This window comes from Hippoglossus stenolepis, chromosome 11 (genome assembly GCF_022539355.2).
Source record: "Hippoglossus stenolepis isolate QCI-W04-F060 chromosome 11, HSTE1.2, whole genome shotgun sequence".
In the NCBI taxonomy this organism is placed as follows: Eukaryota; Metazoa; Chordata; class Actinopteri; order Pleuronectiformes; family Pleuronectidae; genus Hippoglossus; species Hippoglossus stenolepis.
In genome coordinates this window covers 7016698-7037430 of record NC_061493.1, presented here as the reverse complement: position 1 = coordinate 7037430, position 20733 = coordinate 7016698, and the positions used below count along the sequence as shown (strand labels likewise).

General features: G+C 40.6%; 1 protein-coding gene across 2 annotated transcripts; it reads right to left on the bottom strand.

Annotated features, from left to right (window-relative positions):
* Positions 1 to 1416: 1416 nt before the first annotated feature.
* On the bottom strand, positions 1417 to 5906 carry erich2 (glutamate-rich 2). Of its 2 annotated transcripts, XM_035170697.2 has the most exons (10): positions 5729 to 5906; positions 4549 to 4592; positions 3622 to 3658; positions 3480 to 3528; positions 2803 to 2839; positions 2622 to 2713; positions 2415 to 2545; positions 2219 to 2276; positions 2062 to 2133; positions 1417 to 1968 (listed from the first exon to the last, which is right to left on the bottom strand). In XM_035170697.2, exons 6-10 carry the CDS (start codon positions 2665 to 2667, stop codon positions 1826 to 1828), a joined length of 450 nt encoding a protein of 149 aa, XP_035026588.1. In that variant the 5' UTR covers positions 2668 to 2713; positions 2803 to 2839; positions 3480 to 3528; positions 3622 to 3658; positions 4549 to 4592; positions 5729 to 5906; the 3' UTR covers positions 1417 to 1825. The 2 variants fall into 2 exon arrangements, with proteins under 2 accessions (XP_035026588.1, XP_035026587.1); XM_035170696.2 differs by lacking the exon at positions 4549 to 4592.
* Positions 5907 to 20733: the final 14827 nt, after the last annotated feature.

The following is a 20733-nucleotide window of genomic DNA, read 5'->3' as shown; positions in this document are numbered from 1 at the left end:
TATTCCTGTGATTGATCGAGTTGAAATGGACCTGTGGAAGCTCTGCGAGGTGTTTCATGACATCTATTTAACCAGGTGATTCAACCCAGATTAAAGACATTTCTTATAAAAGGCAGCGAGGGATGGAGAGAGCAGCGTCCGTGATTCACCCGCCTCTCCATCCATCCATCCACACGAGCACCGACTGTTGTATTCACCTTCATGACAACACTGCATGCATCATCATTTTTGACCTGCACCCTTCTTTTTTTTTTATAACCTTGACATGGACAATAACACCGGGGACATCAAAGTGAGTGTAGCCTGGCGGGCGTTGACTTAGTGTCCTCACTGTCCTCCCCGTGCCTGCATGTGTACCAGTCCACTGAATGGACCATGAAGGGACCAGCCATTATGCTCATTCAGCCACTGCAAATTATTATACAGCCCGTATGTGATGGGGCCCAAACTGTCTCTGCTCCCGAGTCATGCGTGTAGAGACGACTCATGAAGAGAAGCAGTGCCATGTGACGATAACTCAAAATATCATACTGGGCGATAGGATTCAAAATGTCCTGCGCTGATAGTACCCATACTTAACAAGTAGATTTGTTCATAGAAGACACATCAAGACAACAACACATTATTTCCTCTTTGAAAATGTTGTTCAAATCAAAAACTTTGGGCAGATTGAAAAGTTTAACGCCCACACACAATCCCACATGGACTCGCCTCATTGGGACATGGACTCATTTTCCACCTCAGGTGCCACTGAACCCCATTAAAGAGGAAGAAATAAGATGGGAGCACCGCAGTCAAATCTCAAACATTACTGGGAAACCAAAAGAGCCATGGTGGAGATATGGTTGGCGGTCATGTATGTGAGGAACATTGCAATCTACTTATCGCTGCACACGTATCTGATGTTTTTGTCCACTGGTTTTTGTCTTCCACGGACATTTAATAAGCCACATACTTTTATTTTCATCTTTTTCAATTGTCGCATTTAGTTTATCTTTGTCCACCTCAACCAAGCAGAGCAATACGTCCACTTTTCTTTGCACAAATGGAAAAGAGTCCCAGACACATGTGTATAGAAATTCACAGTAAAGCTCATGGAGAAAGTACATGTGTCTTTTAAACCTTGAATTTTCAGTGTTCACAGGTGTTTACTGTTTGACTGGGCTGAGAACTGAGCTCAGGCTAAAACCAGTATTTTCACAAAACAATGTTTCTCAATCTCATTTTGTCTGTTAAAACGAATGATGTTCATGTTAACTAACGACTCAAAGTGGATTTGAAGTGATATCCTTTAAAAAGAGATCAAAATGGAAGTGAGCAGTAGCCGCAGCTCCAATTTCACATCCATTTTACCCAGTTTATTTACATCAGTTGTGATTTGTATGCTGACTCCATCAAAGCTTTAATACATTTTTCTTGACTTTTTCTTAGTTATTTATTATTATCATTTGGTTATTCACATTTACCATGTGCAGACAAGTTAATGTATTGTGTGCGCAATATAGAGCAAATATCTGTGAAATAAGTGAAACCCTTTCTCTGAATCTTTAAACCTTTCTCTTCAGGTTCACAGATGATTAGATTTATATCAGCAGAGGTTTAATAACTTTCTTCCCCCGAGTGCATCAGCTTTGTCCACAGTATATATTTATATACAGGTCAATAATGAAAAATAGATCAAATCTACAAAATGATCAAAGACTTATACTGACCAAAGTTACTCTGTATTAAAATGTAGAATAGGTTTTTTCAAAAGATGCTTATAGAAAAGTAGAAGAGAGATTAGTCCAAAAGATTTAATGGGAGGTGATGTGTGTCTGTTCACTTATGTGTCTTCTTCATTGTCGTCATCATCATCATCATCGTCAGATGAGGAAGAAGAGCTGGTGCTCTGAGAAGACTCTTCATCATCATCGCTAACATCATCTTCTTCCTCATCTTCCTCGTTGCTCTCCTGTTCCTCTTGCTCTAAGGGGAAGAGACATGACAAAACGTGATGGTGTGTTTTGGAAAAAATGCAGCCTCTGTGTTTGTGTTTATATGAAGGGGGAGGAAACTCACCCTCCAGCAGCTTCTGCTGGATCAGCGAGAGAAACTCAGAGGCCTCAGGATGGTCTGGTTCATAGATGAGAACTGGAATGAGGAGAGAAGAGTCATCATCACTGGCTGACCTCACCGGTGGCTGATGTATTGACTGTACAGCTGCATGGATACATACTGAACTGACACAGCTTATGGGCGAGCGGCAACTCTCTGTCCACCACAGCTCTGAGGAACTGAAACCAAAAGACCCTCATCTGAATTTAAGTTTAATCTCACATTCAAATGGACAACAAGTACACCTGAAACCAAGCGCTTAAGTTCGAGCCAACCTCTCAACACAGTGTGTAATCACTGATCAACACTGTCTTTACCTTTAATTTCAGGTCCAAGGGAGCTGCAAGATCTTCATCCTGAGCGTCCTCTTCCTGTCTCTGTCCTTCCTCCTCCTTCACCTCATGTGTATGGAGAGGTTCAACAAGCGGAGGAGTATGAGTCCTCCCTCCTGGCAACCATTAATTATCATTGTCACCATTGTTTTCTGGCTACATTTCTTTCTTTGCAATTCTACAACAACCGACCTGTTTCTCCTGGACCTGATGACTGCGTGTTCCTCCAGTCTTTCATTTCCAGCTCTTCTTCTTCAGGCGCTGATGCGGCTCGTTCTTCAACCCTGAAATCATGTTGAAGGTTTAAAACTGGACATGGGGTGTATGTTTCATTGGTCTCATTAACCTCTGTGTGTGAGAGGTGAGTACAAACCTTGGTGTTATGTTCACAGATTCCTTCCAAACACAATCTACAAGAGAGAAGAGAGAGAACCACAGACACACTATATTTTTCTATTTGGCACAACAGATATAAATATTTAATATTTATCACATTGGAGGAGAGAAAGCTGAAACTGTCTGGATGCTATCAACAAAACATTAAACTTACTGATAAAGGAAAATAACACAGATAGCAAAGAACATCTCGGGATAATAAAACAAAAGTAATGTAGGCCCAGAACAAATGAAATAGAATGGTGAAGTGATTAAAGGTCAAAATTAGCTCTAAGTTCATTTCTTTGTTGTCTGTCTCTACTGCCTTTGAATGACTTTGTCTATGACTTACTACATTTCCCAGAATTACCTCTGACAAATTTGGCGGGAACAAATGTGCATATTTATTCATGTGCATGGTAAAGACTGAGAAACATAAACTGCAATGACAATGAAAGTGATCTTTTTTTTCATTCAAGATAAAGAACGTGTCCCGCTCGTTAGTATTTCCAATGGTTGCATTGCGTTCTGGTGTTTTGAGGCTGCTTTTGGTGGAGGAAATGATCAGCTCTGTCTGTCCAGAAATAGATTTCTCCCTCTAAAATTGTTGAACATTATGCAAATTAGTACTGATTAGATTCATTGTCCGTTGCTCTTAGAGCGTCCATCTCATACCTCCTCTGTGCAGCACATCCTCACTTGGGGATCCAGTCTTTTCAGTCTCCTGGCAGGAATGAAAAAAATGTAGAGAATCGTAGTGAAGGAAAATGTGTTTCTGTCAATTCCCTAATGGTGAAATCTATCTCAGAGTACCCACCTGTCCTGAATGAGGCCGGGTGCAGGCAGGAGGACTCCTGAAGGAAGCCGAAAAAACATCGAGATGAGCATTGTAGGTTTTGACAGAAATGTATATTTCTTAACGTGGTATTTTTCCTACTTCCTTACTAAGGTTTATCAGTGACTGTCCTTTTCCTCATTGTCTCTAAAACTTAAAATTAAGATGAGGAGCTTTTCATGAAAGGCTAATGATCATCAGAAGCACAACATGGAATTCAACTGGAATCATCATTCATCCGCCAAGCAGGTTATGTTTTCCCCCTGTCTTTTTGTTGATTGGTTTGTTTGCAAGCGCAATTATGCAAAAATCAGTAACACATTTATGCATTTATGTGTGAGCTTCACTAATGTTGCAAGATCAGGTTCCTTTTAAATATTCAAATATAGCAGGGTAGAACAATTACATCAAACATCTAAAAAAATTTGAATAATCTGGATGATTTTTTTCTTTTCATTTTTTAAAAACTTAGTGATAGTGTTTTTTTTTGACATTTTCACAGATTTCCCAGTGATTACATGGATCAGGCACAATAAGGGGACTGATGTCCATGAGTGTGTGAAAAGTGGTGCAGCTTAATTGAATTGAAGGGGACTTTTGGGCCTTGGTGGAGGTATGTGATCTACTCCATTAAAATGGACATGAATCTGGGTGTGATGTTCAGTGCACGGATTTGCATTTGAGTGAATTTCTTCTTATCTCAGTGTGAGCAGAGCCAACTTCTACTGATGACTACATCAAGGTGGCGACTTTCAATCAAATAAATAATCAAAATAAACAGCTTAAAATATTCAGTGAGCAGTGAGTTTGTGCAACACCTGCAAATCTCAACAGTGACTATGAACAATATAATTCAGAAGTAGAACCAGCACAGTGTTGAAAGTGTCACTAATTCTATACAGTCTCTACCTGTTTCTGTGAACTGGTGGAGGATTTTCCCAAACACTCAAAACCTGGCAACAGAATTCCAGCAGAGAAAAACACTAAACACATTGCATCTGAGTATTATCTTAGAACCCCTGGTATTTTTTATAGTGATTATATTGCTTGTCAGTTTGTCTGTGATACTGTGAATATTCTGATGTTATTATCCCATATTGTCCAAAAAGCGAGGTGATACAGCCATTCAAGTATTATAGCGATAAAGTCCTTTTTCATATTAACTTTGGGTTCATCTGAAAATATTGAATCTGCAGTAATGCCTAGTGCCTGGTGTTCACAGCACTGGGCAGCTCCTTCAGCAACAGACTGATCCACCCTAAGTGTCTGAAGGAGAGGTATCGCAGGTCGTTCCTTCCTGCAGCAGTAAGACTGTACCACCAGCTCTGCTCCCAGTAAAACTCCATGCACCACCACTATGGACTGTCACTTTAACACTTCTCAACTGTGCAATATTCACTGTGCTATACTCATTTGTAAAAAAAAATTCTGTCTAATATAAACCGGTATGTGCAATCCATTCACTGTACATATTCTGACACATCATATATTTTTTACAGTGTATATACCGGTTTAATCACATCTATATTTTTTCTATATATTGTTGTATATTTCTATTTCTTTATAGTCCTTCACCCAAGCACTGCATGCTACTTATGTGATGTCTTCTGCTGCTGTAACATTGCAAATGTCCCCATTGTGGGACTAATAAAGGACTTCTTATCTTATCTTATCTTATCTTATCTTATCTTATCTGAAACAACAGTGATGACCAGTTGAGGTATTCAGATCTTTCAAGACATCACAGCGTGGAAATACTGTATTTACTCAAGTTAAAGTACGTTATAATAAAGTATTAGCACCAAAACAATAGTACAGAAACTCGAGTAGTACGAGTATATTGTGGACTTATTGATAGATTAATCTGACGTTACAGCACCATGATCATTTAAAGTAAATTGATAAACTGAAAAGTAACCAGAAACTACTGTAAAGCTGTCAAATAAATGTAGTTACTGTAGTATAAAATGCAGTATTTGGCTCCATGTATCTAGCTGATGTAGTAGAATACAAGTGTCAACACTTAAGGAAATAGGCTATAGCTCTAAAGTACAAGTACATCAAACTGTATTTAAGTAACACGACTCACCTGCTCGTGGAGGAATATAAAGTAATTTTCAACCTGTAACCCTTGTGTTTTTAATTCTGACAGTTTCTTGCGATGTTAGCTGACGTTTCCTGGTCTTATCTGCAGTTAGCTAACGGCTACAGTTAGCTAACAGCTAACACACGTCAACACAGCGAGAAAGTGCTCCAGCGTCACCATGGCAACGAAGTTCCTGCTGCCTTCACGGACTGCAGGATCTTAACCTTCATAAAAACATTAACTAGGTCAGAACAATATTCTCGTGTAGTGTTAGACATACATCTGGCTTGATATTCACAAATGGATGAGATACTACAGCATTTGGTCTGAATGTGAAAAAACTAAATGAGGAAGTCTCTTGTAATGTGATTCCAAGTCTGGCAAAGATTCCTTAAATCACTATCATGAATTTATTGATTTAATTTGGTATGCACAATATAAGGAACTAGGTCAGAGACAGTCTGAACTTTGTCCGGTGATCTTTAGAGAGCACAAAATATAATACTGTGTTTCTGATTCTTAAACCTTCGACTGGCCTATATCATGTTTTAGTATGTATTTTAAACATTGCCACATATTCTGCTCTCTCCTTCCTCTTCAGTTGGCAACAGCAGTGCAGAGTTGTTTTGGCTACTCCATCCAGGAAATGAAACAGTCTTAATATGCGCCAAAAGTTGTTGACAGTATTTAAGCTTCGAAAAAAGAGAGAATTTGAAGGTATCTTTCCCAGGCCCCTCTTACACATAGCCTTGCTTTTCCTGTCCACCCACCATGTCAGCCATATTTTATCGAATAAGTAGCTGTAATTACTACATTAGCTGTGCACACACCAAAAGAGCTGCCCTCAGTCTTGAATCTGTGTGTGTGAGATGATGTGAGGATTGTGTGTATGTGTGCAGTTAATAGGTTCATGACTCTTCAGCATTTGACTGCATTGTCTCACGGTTGTCTTCAAACCTCAGGAAGATACAAACTGTCGAGTGGACTGACAGGCCAGAGACTCAGAGGCTAAATTGGAACCTGACTGACAGGCTCGTTCATTTTCTGCCACAGTCTGAATCACTGGTTAGAGAAAGGTGAGGCTAGTTTGGTGTGTCACATCCCTCACCCCCTACTCTCTTTCTATCTCTCTCTCTCTCTCCCTCTCTCCCTCTCACACACACACACAGAAACACACGTCAATTAGGCGGTGCAGTGGAGTTACTCGGACTGAGCGCTCCCTCGAGAACCCTCCTCTCATGCACGCCAACGTGCCGCTGAACCGTATGCATGTGTTTTTAAGTGAGTGCGCATGTGTCCATTTACACTGAGTTTTGAAGAGTGTAAAAGTGGAGAAGAGGCCATCAATCTTATCTGGAGAAAACTTTGACTTTTCACTGCACCAGCAGAAGAAATAGTGATGATTTATTATGTGCAAAATACTTGAGCTTATGAACTTGTCATTTGCACAAAATGTGTTTCCTGTTCAACATCATGAATTTTGCATACGTCCCCATTTAGTGTATAATGTTAGGAGCCTTCAGTATTAATATTAATATGTCATTAAGGTACATTCCTGCATGTACAAAACAAAACAAATGGAACATCGTCTCCAGAATACATACACGCCTAGATGTCATCAACCCCTTAAGTCTGGACATTTGTTGTGAATATTTTGCCTCCATTAGTTGTAACTCATCTCAATGTTGTTTTGCATTAATTTCTCGCAGCAGGTCAGGTGCATCATTCAAATTGGTCCCACAAACATACAAGACACCATTAAGGTATTAAAACAGAGCTAAAAATACGAAGTTTGGGCTTAAATGCTTTGGTAAGATACCAACAACCTTAATTTTGTGCATGATGTTTTTTCCCCCATTTAGCCCTACATGAGTTCATTCACTGCAGCCAGACATCCTTTCAACCCACATTTTATTTAAATTGTAACAAAGCTTTAACAATGACATTAACTGTGTTCTACCAATTAAAACTGTATAAAAACAATGCACAAATTGTACATAGTATTTTCATTTCTTTTAAAGGTATATATATCCAGTAATGAACATGGAGTCCTGGCTTTGAGTATTTGTCAGCTAGTTTCGATAAAGAGGTCGAACAAATTCTGAAGGTTTGAAAAATGAGACATTTTCCATTAGAGTGCTGTTTGAGGAATAGGGTGTAGGGGTTGGCAATTGTGTCAATGTGTTACGTGTTTGATAATCTTAATGTTTTAATTTGAATGTGTAGCATTAATATATTCAAAGCTAAATAAGCAACATTACGTTGGATGTGAAAACCAAGTTAGTAATGTTAATAAGAAGTTTAAGAGTCAATAACTAAAACCAGGTTTCTAAAATCAGGACTGTGGGGGTGTGGTTTGATCATATTTGAGTTGCAACTTAAGCAAACAATCTAGCAACTGTCTTCGTAGGTTGATGACCTTTGTTCCAAAAAAGTGGCATCACTAAACCCCACACACTACAAACCAATGAGAGCACAGACCCAACAGAAAATAGAAAAATATCATGTTTCATCTTCTTCCATTGCATTGGTATAAATCTTGTGTTCATGTAGGACCCAACCGTTTAAGGAGAAGCTCAAGAGAATATTATTAAAAACAAAAAATCCATCTTGAGTTCGTCAATATTAAAAATGTACTTCTGCTTCTCACTTCTCCATCATTCTAACATTATCTGAACCATCTTTTTCTGACACAATCGTTCATTTTTCAGCAATTGAGCAATGGAGTGTCTTCATATCAAATGTCGAAGAGCAAGGTGGAACGTGAGCTACAAACTGCTCCGACACTCTGTCTTTGTTTTGATGGAGTCCTCCCAACATTGTGCCAAACAACAGACAGCCGGTGAGGGCCACACACACACACACACACACACACACACACACACACACACACACACACACACACACACACACACACACACAGACAGCAGCAGCAGAAGCCCATCAGGCACATGCAGGCGCACCTGTCATAGAAGGTTGATGGGAAAATATATTCCACACAGACGACATGATAGCAGAGGCATTTCACACTTCAGTGATCCATTCGCTTTGTGTGAGCGTGTGTGTGTGTGTGTGTGTGTGTGTGTGTGTGCGTGCATGAGCACCTAAAACATGCAACTCTTTCAGGGTGCTGGTGGGTTGTATGTACTGTATGTGCCCTGTCAGCCTATACAATTCTTACAAATTTCTATATGATGAGCCCGGAGGCCATCTTGACAGCGAATGAGAACACACACCGAGAGAAGGGACGACGTGCACATCACAGGACATCACGATGCATAATGTGAGCTATGTATTACTACGATAGAGAACCACTGAACATACTGTCCCCGCTGTACCATCATTAACAAGGATCAGCAATAACAAAATGAAGCAACATCACGCTGTCATAATGAGGCGGTATTGAGGTGCATGTTTGTGGGTTTGTATGTATATGTGGCTCATGTTGATGTGTCCTCGGGCACACATGTTTATGAAGCATCTGTGCAGGTCTATCAGTGTGATGTGGTGTATGACGATCCATCCTCACGCCTCACAGCCTCTGGCAGGCTGAAGGCTAATAATAAATGCAAATTACAATCAGAGGAGCAGATCGGAGCTGGAGAGGATAATTGCTCCATTATGGCTCTGTGTGTTTGTGTGTGCGCGCGTGTGTGTGTGGATGGATGTGTGTGTCTTGTATAACAGAAAGAGAGAGGTAGAGGGGTGGAGCCGAACGCTGGGTGATGATGTCACCAACCGGCCCGATAACGGGACAGTGGAGGTGTGAGAATGGGGTGTTAAAAGTATTGATTTATTTGCTGGACAAAATGTCACTTTTCCATTCTGAGGGCCAAGTGGGGCTAATTAAAGTGTGTGTGATGTAACTGTGAGTCACAAATCAAAACAAAGACGAAAAGACCAGAGCACACGCTGCTCCGGAACTAACTGTTTCAAATACAGATTGAGTGAACACTGAATGAATTCTATGTCATTTACAGAAAGTGTAATTCCTATTGATATTCCATGATGTTTTCATTGAATCTATTAGGACACTCGTCATCTTTTTCAAAGCAAAGGCTGGTATGTCCCCCTTGGGTCAGCATGTAGTGGCCTATGTTGTTGTTTCAACCAGCCATGACAGCATATTACAATGAAGGGAAACCAGACAAACCCGTAAAAGAGAAATAACATGAAAAATAGCTACAAAACCAGTTATATAACATTGCACATTTGTATGCCATTAACAAACATGTTTAAACTAACCCAGCTTTTAGAAACACTGCAACAGCTTTTCTTGTTAACAGTTGAAGAAGAATGACAACTCTTGTGTGTCTATGGTAATAGATGGGTGATTAGCTACGCTCAGTAATGGGAGTGGAAACAGCCTGGCTCTGTTCGAAGGTAACCTAAATCTCACTAATGCTTCAGACATGCACTTACCTTCCTGACATTTCCCAGAGAGATTTGAACATAAATGTCCAAGTCAGTTGCTCCAGACAATTTTTGTTTGATGATGTTTCTAACATGCGACGGATGTAAAACCGAAAAAAAACATAAAGATAACAAATATCTCATTATGAAAAAAATTGGCCAAACACATCATCAAAGATGACAAAATGGAATTACTTGGCGATAAGGGCCAAAGATCGTGTTGATGAGCTGTGATTTAAAATGCGTGATTTCCGTAGTGGAATTTGTAGGCTGCGTCATCAGCACAAATCTCCTGCTAGCTTCTTCATATGTGACAGGTAAAGTCTGGAAAATGTCTGAATTTTCCAAACATTTCCCAGACTTCATGTCTGAAAACAGCTTAATTAACTTGTTATGGCCCATTTGTTAGAGCAGTATAAAGCTGACAAGTTTAGTTTGAAGCTGTCTTGTTGTTATCTTTGGACAGAACAAAGCTGGTTTCACCCTGTTCCTACCTTTATATCAAGCTAAACTAACCCTTGTCAACCTGTGGCTTCATATTTACTATACAGACATGAGTTTGGATGTTCTCATCAAACTCTATGAACTATTTGGGACAAAATGTCATAATGAGGGAAGAGTAAGTGTGAGTAGATAATGAATTACATGCAAAAGAATTCAATGAAAGCATTTGTAAATGCACTTGTTTGCATGTTTGGTAATATAGATTTACTGCCACAAGCATGATCCTGCTGATCCATAATAAAAACCTGCATTTGAATAGATTTCCAGGAAACTTATCATGAACAAGCAAAAACAAACCATAATATTTCTTCTAGGCTATGAGGAAATCATGAAACTGTTAATCCAACTAGCATTTCACCAACACTGACCACTGACTGCAGCTCTACCGTGAAAAATCTCACAAACAGTCAGATGACTTCTCCCAGATCACACACTCGCATTTCATTCACATTTATCTCTTTATTTCCTCCATTTAAGCATAAAGGAAATGGTCTTAACCCCTCTGTCTTCTTTACCTCCATCATTTTATTTCCCAAATTAATTGTGTGGGCAGACATGTGAATAGAAATGCAGTGACATTGGCTTATTGTATTTGATCTATTAAATCTTTCTCTAGTTTGTGTCTTCATGACATGAGCCAAAGGGTTTTGCTGTTAATATTTAAATCATTACACATGCTTTAATCTTAATGTGAAATCTATTAAGGAGGATGACTCCTGCCTCTGGGCACTTTTATTAAGCATGTGTGTGTGTGTGTGTGTGTGTGTGTGTGTGTGTGTGTGTGTGTGTGTGTGTGTGTGTGTGTGTGTGTGTGTGTGTGTGTGTGTGTGTGTGTCTTTCTCCATGTCATCATCATCATCTTTGGCTTCGTAGGCACTCTTCTACTCACTCTCTCCATTTTTCTGCCACACAGCTCACTGATGAGCCGGCCCATCTGTCTCACTTTCAGCCCATTCATCACTTCCTCACTCATCAACTCTGTATTTCTTCATTTTCTTTCCTCACTCCATCTCTGTCTCTCACCAACCCATCACCCATTTCAGGGTTGTTGTTTTTTTCATTCCACTCTTCTTCCTTCCGTTCAATCCAGCTGCCTCTCGCTTTCGCCTATCCGGTGTTTTCCTCGCTTCATTTTCTGCCTCTGTCGTTTCCGCTGGCCGTCCATCCATAGAGGAAGCTATTTCCATGAACAAGCGTGTAATGAGTGCAGTCAATGAACCCTCAATATGGGCTCATTTGATCAAAGAATCAGCTTGGGGGGGGGAAGCCCAGAGATGAGAAAAAAGTCAAAAAAATACATGGAGTCTTGTTATTAGAAAATAAAACTGATCAGTTCATATGTGATGGCGATTGCATTGCATGAAACCTGTCCCACAGGAGGCCGTCCAATGTTCAAAACAAAGCTGTTTGTGCTGGGAATTTTAAAAACGCCAGCATCTTTAAGAATAATCATAGTAAAAATCTATTAACTATTAAACAACAGATACATATTCATATCATTTAAGAGTGCAAGGGAGCAATTAAAATGTGGTTCAATCTGACTAAAGGGTAAACGAGCAGAGAAAAGATAAAAGTGACAGGGGAGAATAGAATGCACCATAAACCAGGTCCATAAGGCGGCTTTATGACCTTTATGGAAAAAAGAGAACATTTGAAAGTGGGCATTCCTTCTCTCTCACTCCTGCTCTATGACTCTATTCCTCATGCACATGCCCCCTTAGAGTCCATGAACATCCTGTCATCCTCCATAATTGGAACCATAGTGGTTATTTCACATTGGGAGAGTATCTGTGTACTCTGGTGCACCTGTAACCACACCCAGCAGTCATGTCACAGTGCACTGAGTAAACACTGATGCATTACTGCAGCAGGCTGAACCGTTAGATCCCTGCAGGTGAGCAAGGAAATACCTTAAGGGTGTGTGACGTTACTGTTTCATAATAGATGAGATATTAAAATCAGAATCAACTTGTGAGTCATATGTTCTGTGATAAGGGTTTGTTTGCTGGGCTAAAGTTTGGTTTGTTATTTTCATTTTCGTTATTGTCATTGTATACTTCACTTAGCCTCCTTTTGTTAGTTCACTAGGCCTGATGGGTGGCGGCCTGAAAGTTTTTGTTATTTATATGAAGGATAGTTTAGTTTAATTAGCAGACAGTTAATCTTTTGTGTGAAACCGTCAGTCAGGGGAGTAGGGCCAGGGTTTTGGAGGAGGGCTTGTCTTTTGTTTGATTATGATTTGTGTAGTACTTTTGTTCACTGTTGTCAATGCAAATCATTTGTAGCACTATTACAATAAAAGGCAGCATTGCCAGATTCCATCGGTGCTGTGTTGCTTCCCTTACTCCTAAACCCAAACTGGGCTGTAACAGTGGACTACTGATGGCTTGTTTGTTTATGTTGACAGAATGACAGCACTGTCAATCAAAAGTATAAATCATACCCAAACAATGGCCCTAACTAGAATAAGTTGCACAAACTCATAAATATCCCTCCCTTAAACATGTCCGATTTTTTCACCCTATCTGGCAATGTCAAGGAAATTAAAAAGAGAAAATCCTGGATATGCAGTTATTTGATTCTTCCCAGACCCATACTGCATCCCTCCAACAAGGTTCATGGTCATCCGTCAAATATTTTTTGCGTAATCTTGCTTACAAACAAACAAACCAACGAACAAACCTCCTGGCAGATGTATTAAATCAGATTTGATATGTATACTCGTATTACATCTTACATATCCTAATTTTTCTTCCTAATTAAAATTAATTCATCCATTCTCTTTTTTTCTTTGTCCACTTAAGGCCATCACAACAAGCTGTACAAAGCTTTCACATTCATATAAAACATTTTAGGATTAGTTCATAAGCAAACAGTACAGTACAAACAGTACACATCCAGTAGGCACAGATCATTAACTTCCATTTGGAGCCTTATTTCTGGCAGCGAAATTAACTCTCTCTTTTAGCTTTGTTTTTGGTCTCCACCAACACATGCTGGAGAAATCTGAGCTGTTAGATGCTCCATATGTTCACTAACTAGTTTCTACCTTTGTCAGTTGACCATTTGATGCCATGCAGGTTAAGTCAGCTTTGCTAAAACCACCTGCCTCCTGTGGCTGGTTTGACGAGAGCCATAAAACCGTGAGCTACACGAGGCTAAAAGGTTTTTATGAGTGGACCCTTTCCTGGTCCAAACGCTCAACTCACCTATTGTTTATATGATAATATTAGTTAGTGCAGATTAGAAAAATAAATGTCAGTGCTTCAACATGTTTACAGTTGTCCTCAGCAGGTCATCACTCACCAGTCCCAATAGGGTCGACAGGGAAGATGGGGAGGTTTCACCTGAGGGAACACGTTCTCCCTCCTCTCTCTTCCCCTCCTCCAATCCGCCTCTTCCTCGCCCTGTCTGCGATGCAGTTGAGGGAATTTGAGTGACAGCCTGTGCGACCATTTGAAACAGCGTGAAGGATACAGAAAGGCCCGGGTGGCAGCATCTCCTGATGCATCATGTGTTGGTGGGTGGTGGTTGGTGGGTTATCGAGATTTATTCCTCAGGCGCTTCAGGGGCACTGGCATGATTATGATACCATAACACAAGGTGCCATAGAAAAAATGCTGTCAGCTAAATGAAGAGCGGAGCGCTGAAATGTGCTCGCCATTATGTGATCAGTCACACCTGTCAAACACGAAGCCCTCCATCAACAGAGCTGTCACTGTCAGCTGTTGCCTCGATTCTTGACTCCTTCATTTTTGGTTTCTGGTCACCGTGTATGTGAGTGTGTGTGTGTTTGTGGGTCGTTTTACCTCTTTTCCCAGGCAGCCACAAGTCTCCCACCTACAATACCTCATGCGAGCACAGATAAGAGGTGAGGAATTACCAAACATGTCGGCCACATGCTGCTGGAGATCACACACACACGGCCTCCTTTTAATATTTCGCAGGCAGGAAGAAAGGGATGCATACATCATTCTGACAGAGCCAGAATGGAGAGAGACATCCCTCTGTTATCTACACACACACGCACTGTCAGAGATTTATAGTACACGGCTTTAATGGCGCCCTCACACACCTCTCTCTCCCTCTATCCTCTCTCGCACAAACACACATCCATCCATCCATCATCCACCTTCCTCTCCCTCTGTTTTCCTCCTCTTTTCCATCTTCCCTCTATCTGCTGTCCATCTCGCCTCTTCCTTTACTTCTCATGTCTCTCCTCCGTTTTCCCTTTTCCTTCTCCACCTCCAGACAGCTCCCAATTTCTCTGCCTTCCCTCAGTTAATAGAAAGAACAGTAAAAATAAAGACGTCAAAGTCGGCCTCACTTCTGGATGCTGTCAGTGGAAAAGGAAGACTTGACTCACGCTGTACGAGTTTTTATAAATAGTTTATAGGGTTTCCAATAAACAGCATGCTGACAGCCATACATGACTCTGTAATGGGGAACGGTTAAAGCTTACACACAGATCATTTACTCAAGTGATTTATGGAGCAATGCTTACAGCCACACTGGGTCTGATCCCCTGCACCTCAGGTAACCAGTGTTTGTTGTGATGCCCTCATCACGTGCACATTTGCTTTACTGACTTTGAATTCAAGGTTCAATGCATCCACTTAGATTATGGACTCAAGTGTATTCTTCAGAAAAAGGATGCTTTTTATTTCAATATAGAAGATTCCAGATGGAGATGATCCTACATCAAATAGATCGATTTATCGGGTTGAAAGAGAAAAGAGAATATAGGTCAAGTAGTTTACAGAAAACTTCCAACAGATTTTCATATGTCTCCTTGAAGTAAAACTGTCAAAGTCCAGTGAAATCAGTCGATGATGAATGAGAGACTCTAAGTAGAGCGTGTACCTAGTTAGAAAATTGCCCCCTGATCTGGATATGCAGCAAAATATAATGGGTTCTCAGGTAGTTTTTGCATGATCCTGCTAATTAATAAACAAATAAACAGACGTGAACATAACTTATTTGTTGGAGGTAAAAAAGGTCCTTCTGCTGAAACTATGACTACAGGTAGGGCAGTAGAGTATATGTTTCGGCTATGAATGTAGTTCTGTTCAGCTCATGATTTGCATACTTTGCTCTACACATTGTATGTGGCCACAATACAATCATGATTGGCTGTTGCTTGCACTACAGCCGAGGATATTTGCATGAAGTCGAGCCAGTCTCAGCTTCCCTGTAGTGTAGCTGCGGCACATGTTGAAACTGTCAAGCTCAGTGGGGGGTGGTCCAGGGACAAAAAGCCAGAGCTCAATTTGGTCACAATGGAAAGCAGCTCTGGCTGGTCCATGTGTGTGAAAAGCCCATTAAGGTCTCTCACCATCAGTCATTATGTGGGGGTGAGTGTCTCTTTTATTACCTCGGCAAAGGAAGTTATGTTTTCATCAGCATTTGTTGGATTACGTAAAAAACACTCAATGGATTATCATGAAACTTGGTGGAAGGGTGTGAGGTAGGTCAGGGAAAAACCCCATTACATTTTGGTACCAGTTTTGGATCAGGAAGTGGAACCAGGATCCCCAGCATAATATCTATAAACCGGTGAAATTTGGTGTTGATCTGGACAATCGTCCAGAATTTGTGAATCAAAATAAATATTTGTATGGGGGGGGTCTTTATTCAGTTTCTGTTTCCATGTATATCAGAGAATGGATCCTTTACCTGCATTTAAAGTGAGCATTTCAGTGTGCGTGGTATTATGTCTGATCTCAATATGCAGTGTGGTGATAAAATGGCCAATCGGTCTTGCTGGAGGTATGTGCTCTCTAAGCGCCCTTCTAGTTTCTCTTACATTGAATTATACTTCTTTGTAACAGAAAATAACCAAATTGTTGTAAGTAAAGCTGCATTAATCAATATTTCTATTCAAATAATGGACCAATTGACTAGAATCACATTCCATATCACATGTGTTTTTTGACCCATGTGATAGACACACACACACACACACACACACATACACTCATATATATATAAACTGGCAGGAAACAATTGTTTCCTTTTGACCTTTTTTAACAATGTTTATACATAAGAACAGTGAGGATAGTGTTTGTAACATCTCTTGATTGGAATCATATAATCTCATAAAGACTCCGCTCTCTCTCTTCATACCTGTACACCCTTCATCAGTGATGAAGATGAGAGGTTGTTGCAAGGTCACTGGAGACGTCCTCTGTACGTCTTTCTGCCTTTGTGTCCATTCACTCGACAACAGCAAAGTCACAGAACATCAATATAGAGAGATGCACTCTGGGACGGCAGCATCTCAACATGCTGAGTGTCAGAGGACAATGACTGGTAGTAATGACCCAGACTGTGTGTGTGTGTGTGTGTGTGTGTGTGTGTGTGTGTGTGTGTGTGTGTGTGTGTGTGTGTGTGTGTGTGTGTGTGTGTGTGTCTTTGTGATGTGCGTGTGTGTCTTTGTGATGTGCGTGTGTGTGTGAGAGTGTTTCTTATCTGATATTGATTGGCTGCAAAAATAATAATTGACCGTCCATTTTGTCCTTTTCATTTTCACCTGAACATCAGTTTTTGTATGCAGGAGATGTTCACACTCTCTTACAATCACACACACACACAAAGACAGCAACACACACTTCACACTCTCACGTACACACACACACACCCTCTCGCCCTCCAGTACAACCCTATAATTTGCCAGATGCGGTGAACGGCTGGTTACTATGGCAACTACAGTGGGGAGAGTTTTTTCGTTTTTCTCAATTTTGGCAATAGGTCTGCGCAGAGACACACACGCAGTCGTCATGTGATCATGACTGAGGAGCTGAATGGCGGCTTGAATCACAAACCTGCCTCCAAATCTGCAACCAATGGATGTCAGCGTTGGATGTTTGTGACAGTGATGACGTGAAGTGCTTTCATTTTCACCTGCAGGTGGACTGAGATTTTTGCTTAAAGGGAACACACACACAAACACACACACAAATACACAAACCCACACACTCAGCATGGGGTTATCACAAGTATGGATGAGGAAAGCAGATTCTCTGAAGGAGTGGGAGGGTAAGAAAAGAATGAGCTGAACTGACACTAATGTACTTAGACAAGCTCAGTGAGTCATTGTATACTAATACAATGCACACACACACACACACACACACACACACACACACACACACACACACACACACACACACACACACACACACACACACACACAAACACACACATATGCTCTAAAACGGTCAGCGGATGCAAATACAATCTGATTGATAAGTTAAGGGTTTATAATGAATTTTCTGAAATGCCACTCTCAGATGCATCGTGTTGTAATTACTGATGTGCCATTTAAAAGACACAACCTTTAAAATGTTAAACGCTTCTATTTCCTAAATAAACCCCAAGTCATCAGCTTTACCAGAGATGGGTTATAGTGCTGAGCCAATAAAAAGCGAGGCAAAGGATTATCCTCACACACACACACACACACACTGCTGCTTCTGGTTGGGGCTGATAAGAGGAATTTTCTTCCCCTCAGGGAATCAAGCAAAAGGAAACACGACGGAAGGAGAGTGAGGGGTCGTGGTGGGGGAGGAGGAGGCGGGGAAACAATGCGTGGGTGACAGTCGCAGGTTGACGTGTGCGTGTACGTGAGCGACGCCCCCGTCATTGCCAGTAATGTTAGGTCAGTCTGACGTTTTTCAAACCCAAATGTGTGTGTGTGTGTGTGTGTGTGTGTGTGTGTGTGTGTGTGTGTGTGTGTGTGTGTGTGTGTGTGTGTGTGTGTGTGTGTGTGTGTGTGTGTGTGTGTGTGTGTGTGTGTGTGTGTGTGTGTGTGCTAGTGTGAGTGATCCAAGTTACCTCAGAGCTGCTCTGTTTTACAGATTTAGGGGAATGGATGTTAATCAATAAACACCATGTAGACACAAACACACACGCAAACACACACGCGCATAAACACACGCACACACACACTGCTGCATCCAGCCACCCACATGATTGAGGAGCTGTATTCCTAAAGTAACCTCCTGTGACCTGATTTTAGAAAACACCTCTTCCAAACTCATGTCTTTTATTTTGAAGGGTTTTGGTTGGCTCTAATATTGAAAAGTGTACAGAGCTGTACTTTAGCCTTTTTGGTGACTCAAGTTATATTGCCTCTAGTTTTAGATTTCATTTTGAGTGACCATTTTAGACTTTAGGAACATTTTTAGATGTAGAAAATGTTTCAGGCTGTCCTTGGTTTGCCCTTCATAAATCCACGGCAAAGCCTCAAAGCTTGTGTCGCCCATACATGTTCCTGTCTGAAACGTGCGTGGGTGAGCTACGTATGTCTGACGACTGAGGACCTGGAGACGTCATCTGACAAAAAGCCCCCCCCCCCCGCTCGCTTCCAGTGGAGCTATGCAAATAGCAGATTTAAGCTCGGAGTCTTCTTTGCTGGGGCGTCGAGCTGCAGCCAATCAGAGGCCAAACTCTGTGGCAGGAATTAACATAAATCTGCATGGCTAATGTATTGTGCAAATTGAAAGAGTGACAGTGTGGCTTCACCTTTTCTCAGCGATAATATAATACAACAACTGACCTTAAACTAAAAACGTAATGGTCTGATAAATCCATTCATTTGCCGACTGGGAAACAAACTGCATTTGTTTGTGTAATTGCCCATGAGCAGGGAGAGGGATGGACGGAGAAGGAAATGGAGAGAAAGTGTGTGTGAGAGGGAAAGTGGTGAATAAACAGTGGAGATGGATGAGTCTATTAAAGCAGGGTCCTAATCCGAGCTATTAGGAAGCAGAGTGAAGGAGTGTGAGAGAGGAGGGAACATACGTTGGGTTAATGGCTCTAAATACAGATTTAAACAGAGCAAAGGACTGTTGGAGATTATTATACATTTATACGAGGGGGCCGGAAGGAATTATAGGCCTTCTGCACTTGAGATTACTTTGGACCGCCTCCTATGATCTTCTTTGATTTACATATATGGAAACATTCAGTAGTGATCAACTATCTCACACTTAAATGAAATAATTGATTGCACCAATTGCAGAGTCTGTCTTTGGAGGATGATGTTGGTTTTGTATTTGAGAAAGAAATCCTGCGAAATGTTTTTCTTGCTCGTTGCAGACACGGCGGCATTTACTGTAGTTTTGACATTTGATTTCGTTCGAGACACATCGAGTCATTGTGAAACAAAACGTCTGCTTTTGACTTTTCTCTTAAAACAATCAAAAGAAAAGGCCAAATATTCACATGTTAAAAAGTACAACATTTTAAAAACACAGATTCTTTCTCATTTGCATTCCCTCGCAGCTGTTTCTACAAAAATGTAGTTCTAATGTATTAAAAAAATTTTTTTTTAAATCAGTCATAGCCTGTGTTCTTCATGTGTGGTTTCTTGTGAGTTTCTTGTGTGTAATTAGTCTGCTTCAGCCAGTCGATCCAAAGAATATTTTAAAATGTCTCTGGTGGCTTGAGGCTTTTTCGACTGTTCAGCATTCAGCTCGTTGCTCCGAGAAAATCAAATGTTTTCTTTGTAGTCAATTATAATTTCTAGGTGTTTTCTAAACTAGTCTTTACCCTTTAACAAGGAAAAAACTTCATATTTAGAACCACCAACATGTGTAGAACTATAACTTTTGGAGGGGGGCTATTGAGAAAAGAGCATGACTGCATGATTTAAAAATCATTGGTGATCTTACAATTCGTTAATAAAAACATGTTTGCAACATGGTTGCGTCTTTAAGCACAATTTGGGCCTGGTCTAATTAATTCCACAAAAAAAGTTGAATTAACTAGTTGGAGATTCTTGAGATGACATCAACAGCTCATTCCTTCACTCGAACTAAGAATATGAAAAGAGGAACTTAGTGTGCTGTAGGTTTCAGAACTCTCATCCCATTTGATTCTATTCATGCTTGGTATTTTCTGTGCAGTATCAATTCAAAGAAGCCTATTTCTACTGCATAATAGGTCTGTAGTTGTCATTATTAGTGGTCTATTATTCCCATCCTGGTCTCAAGCTTTTGACCGACTCACATTTCAACATCATTTGTTTGGTAGTTCTGCGCCACACCCTGCAGCTGCTCTTCTGTTGTGCTTCTGACAATGGAGTG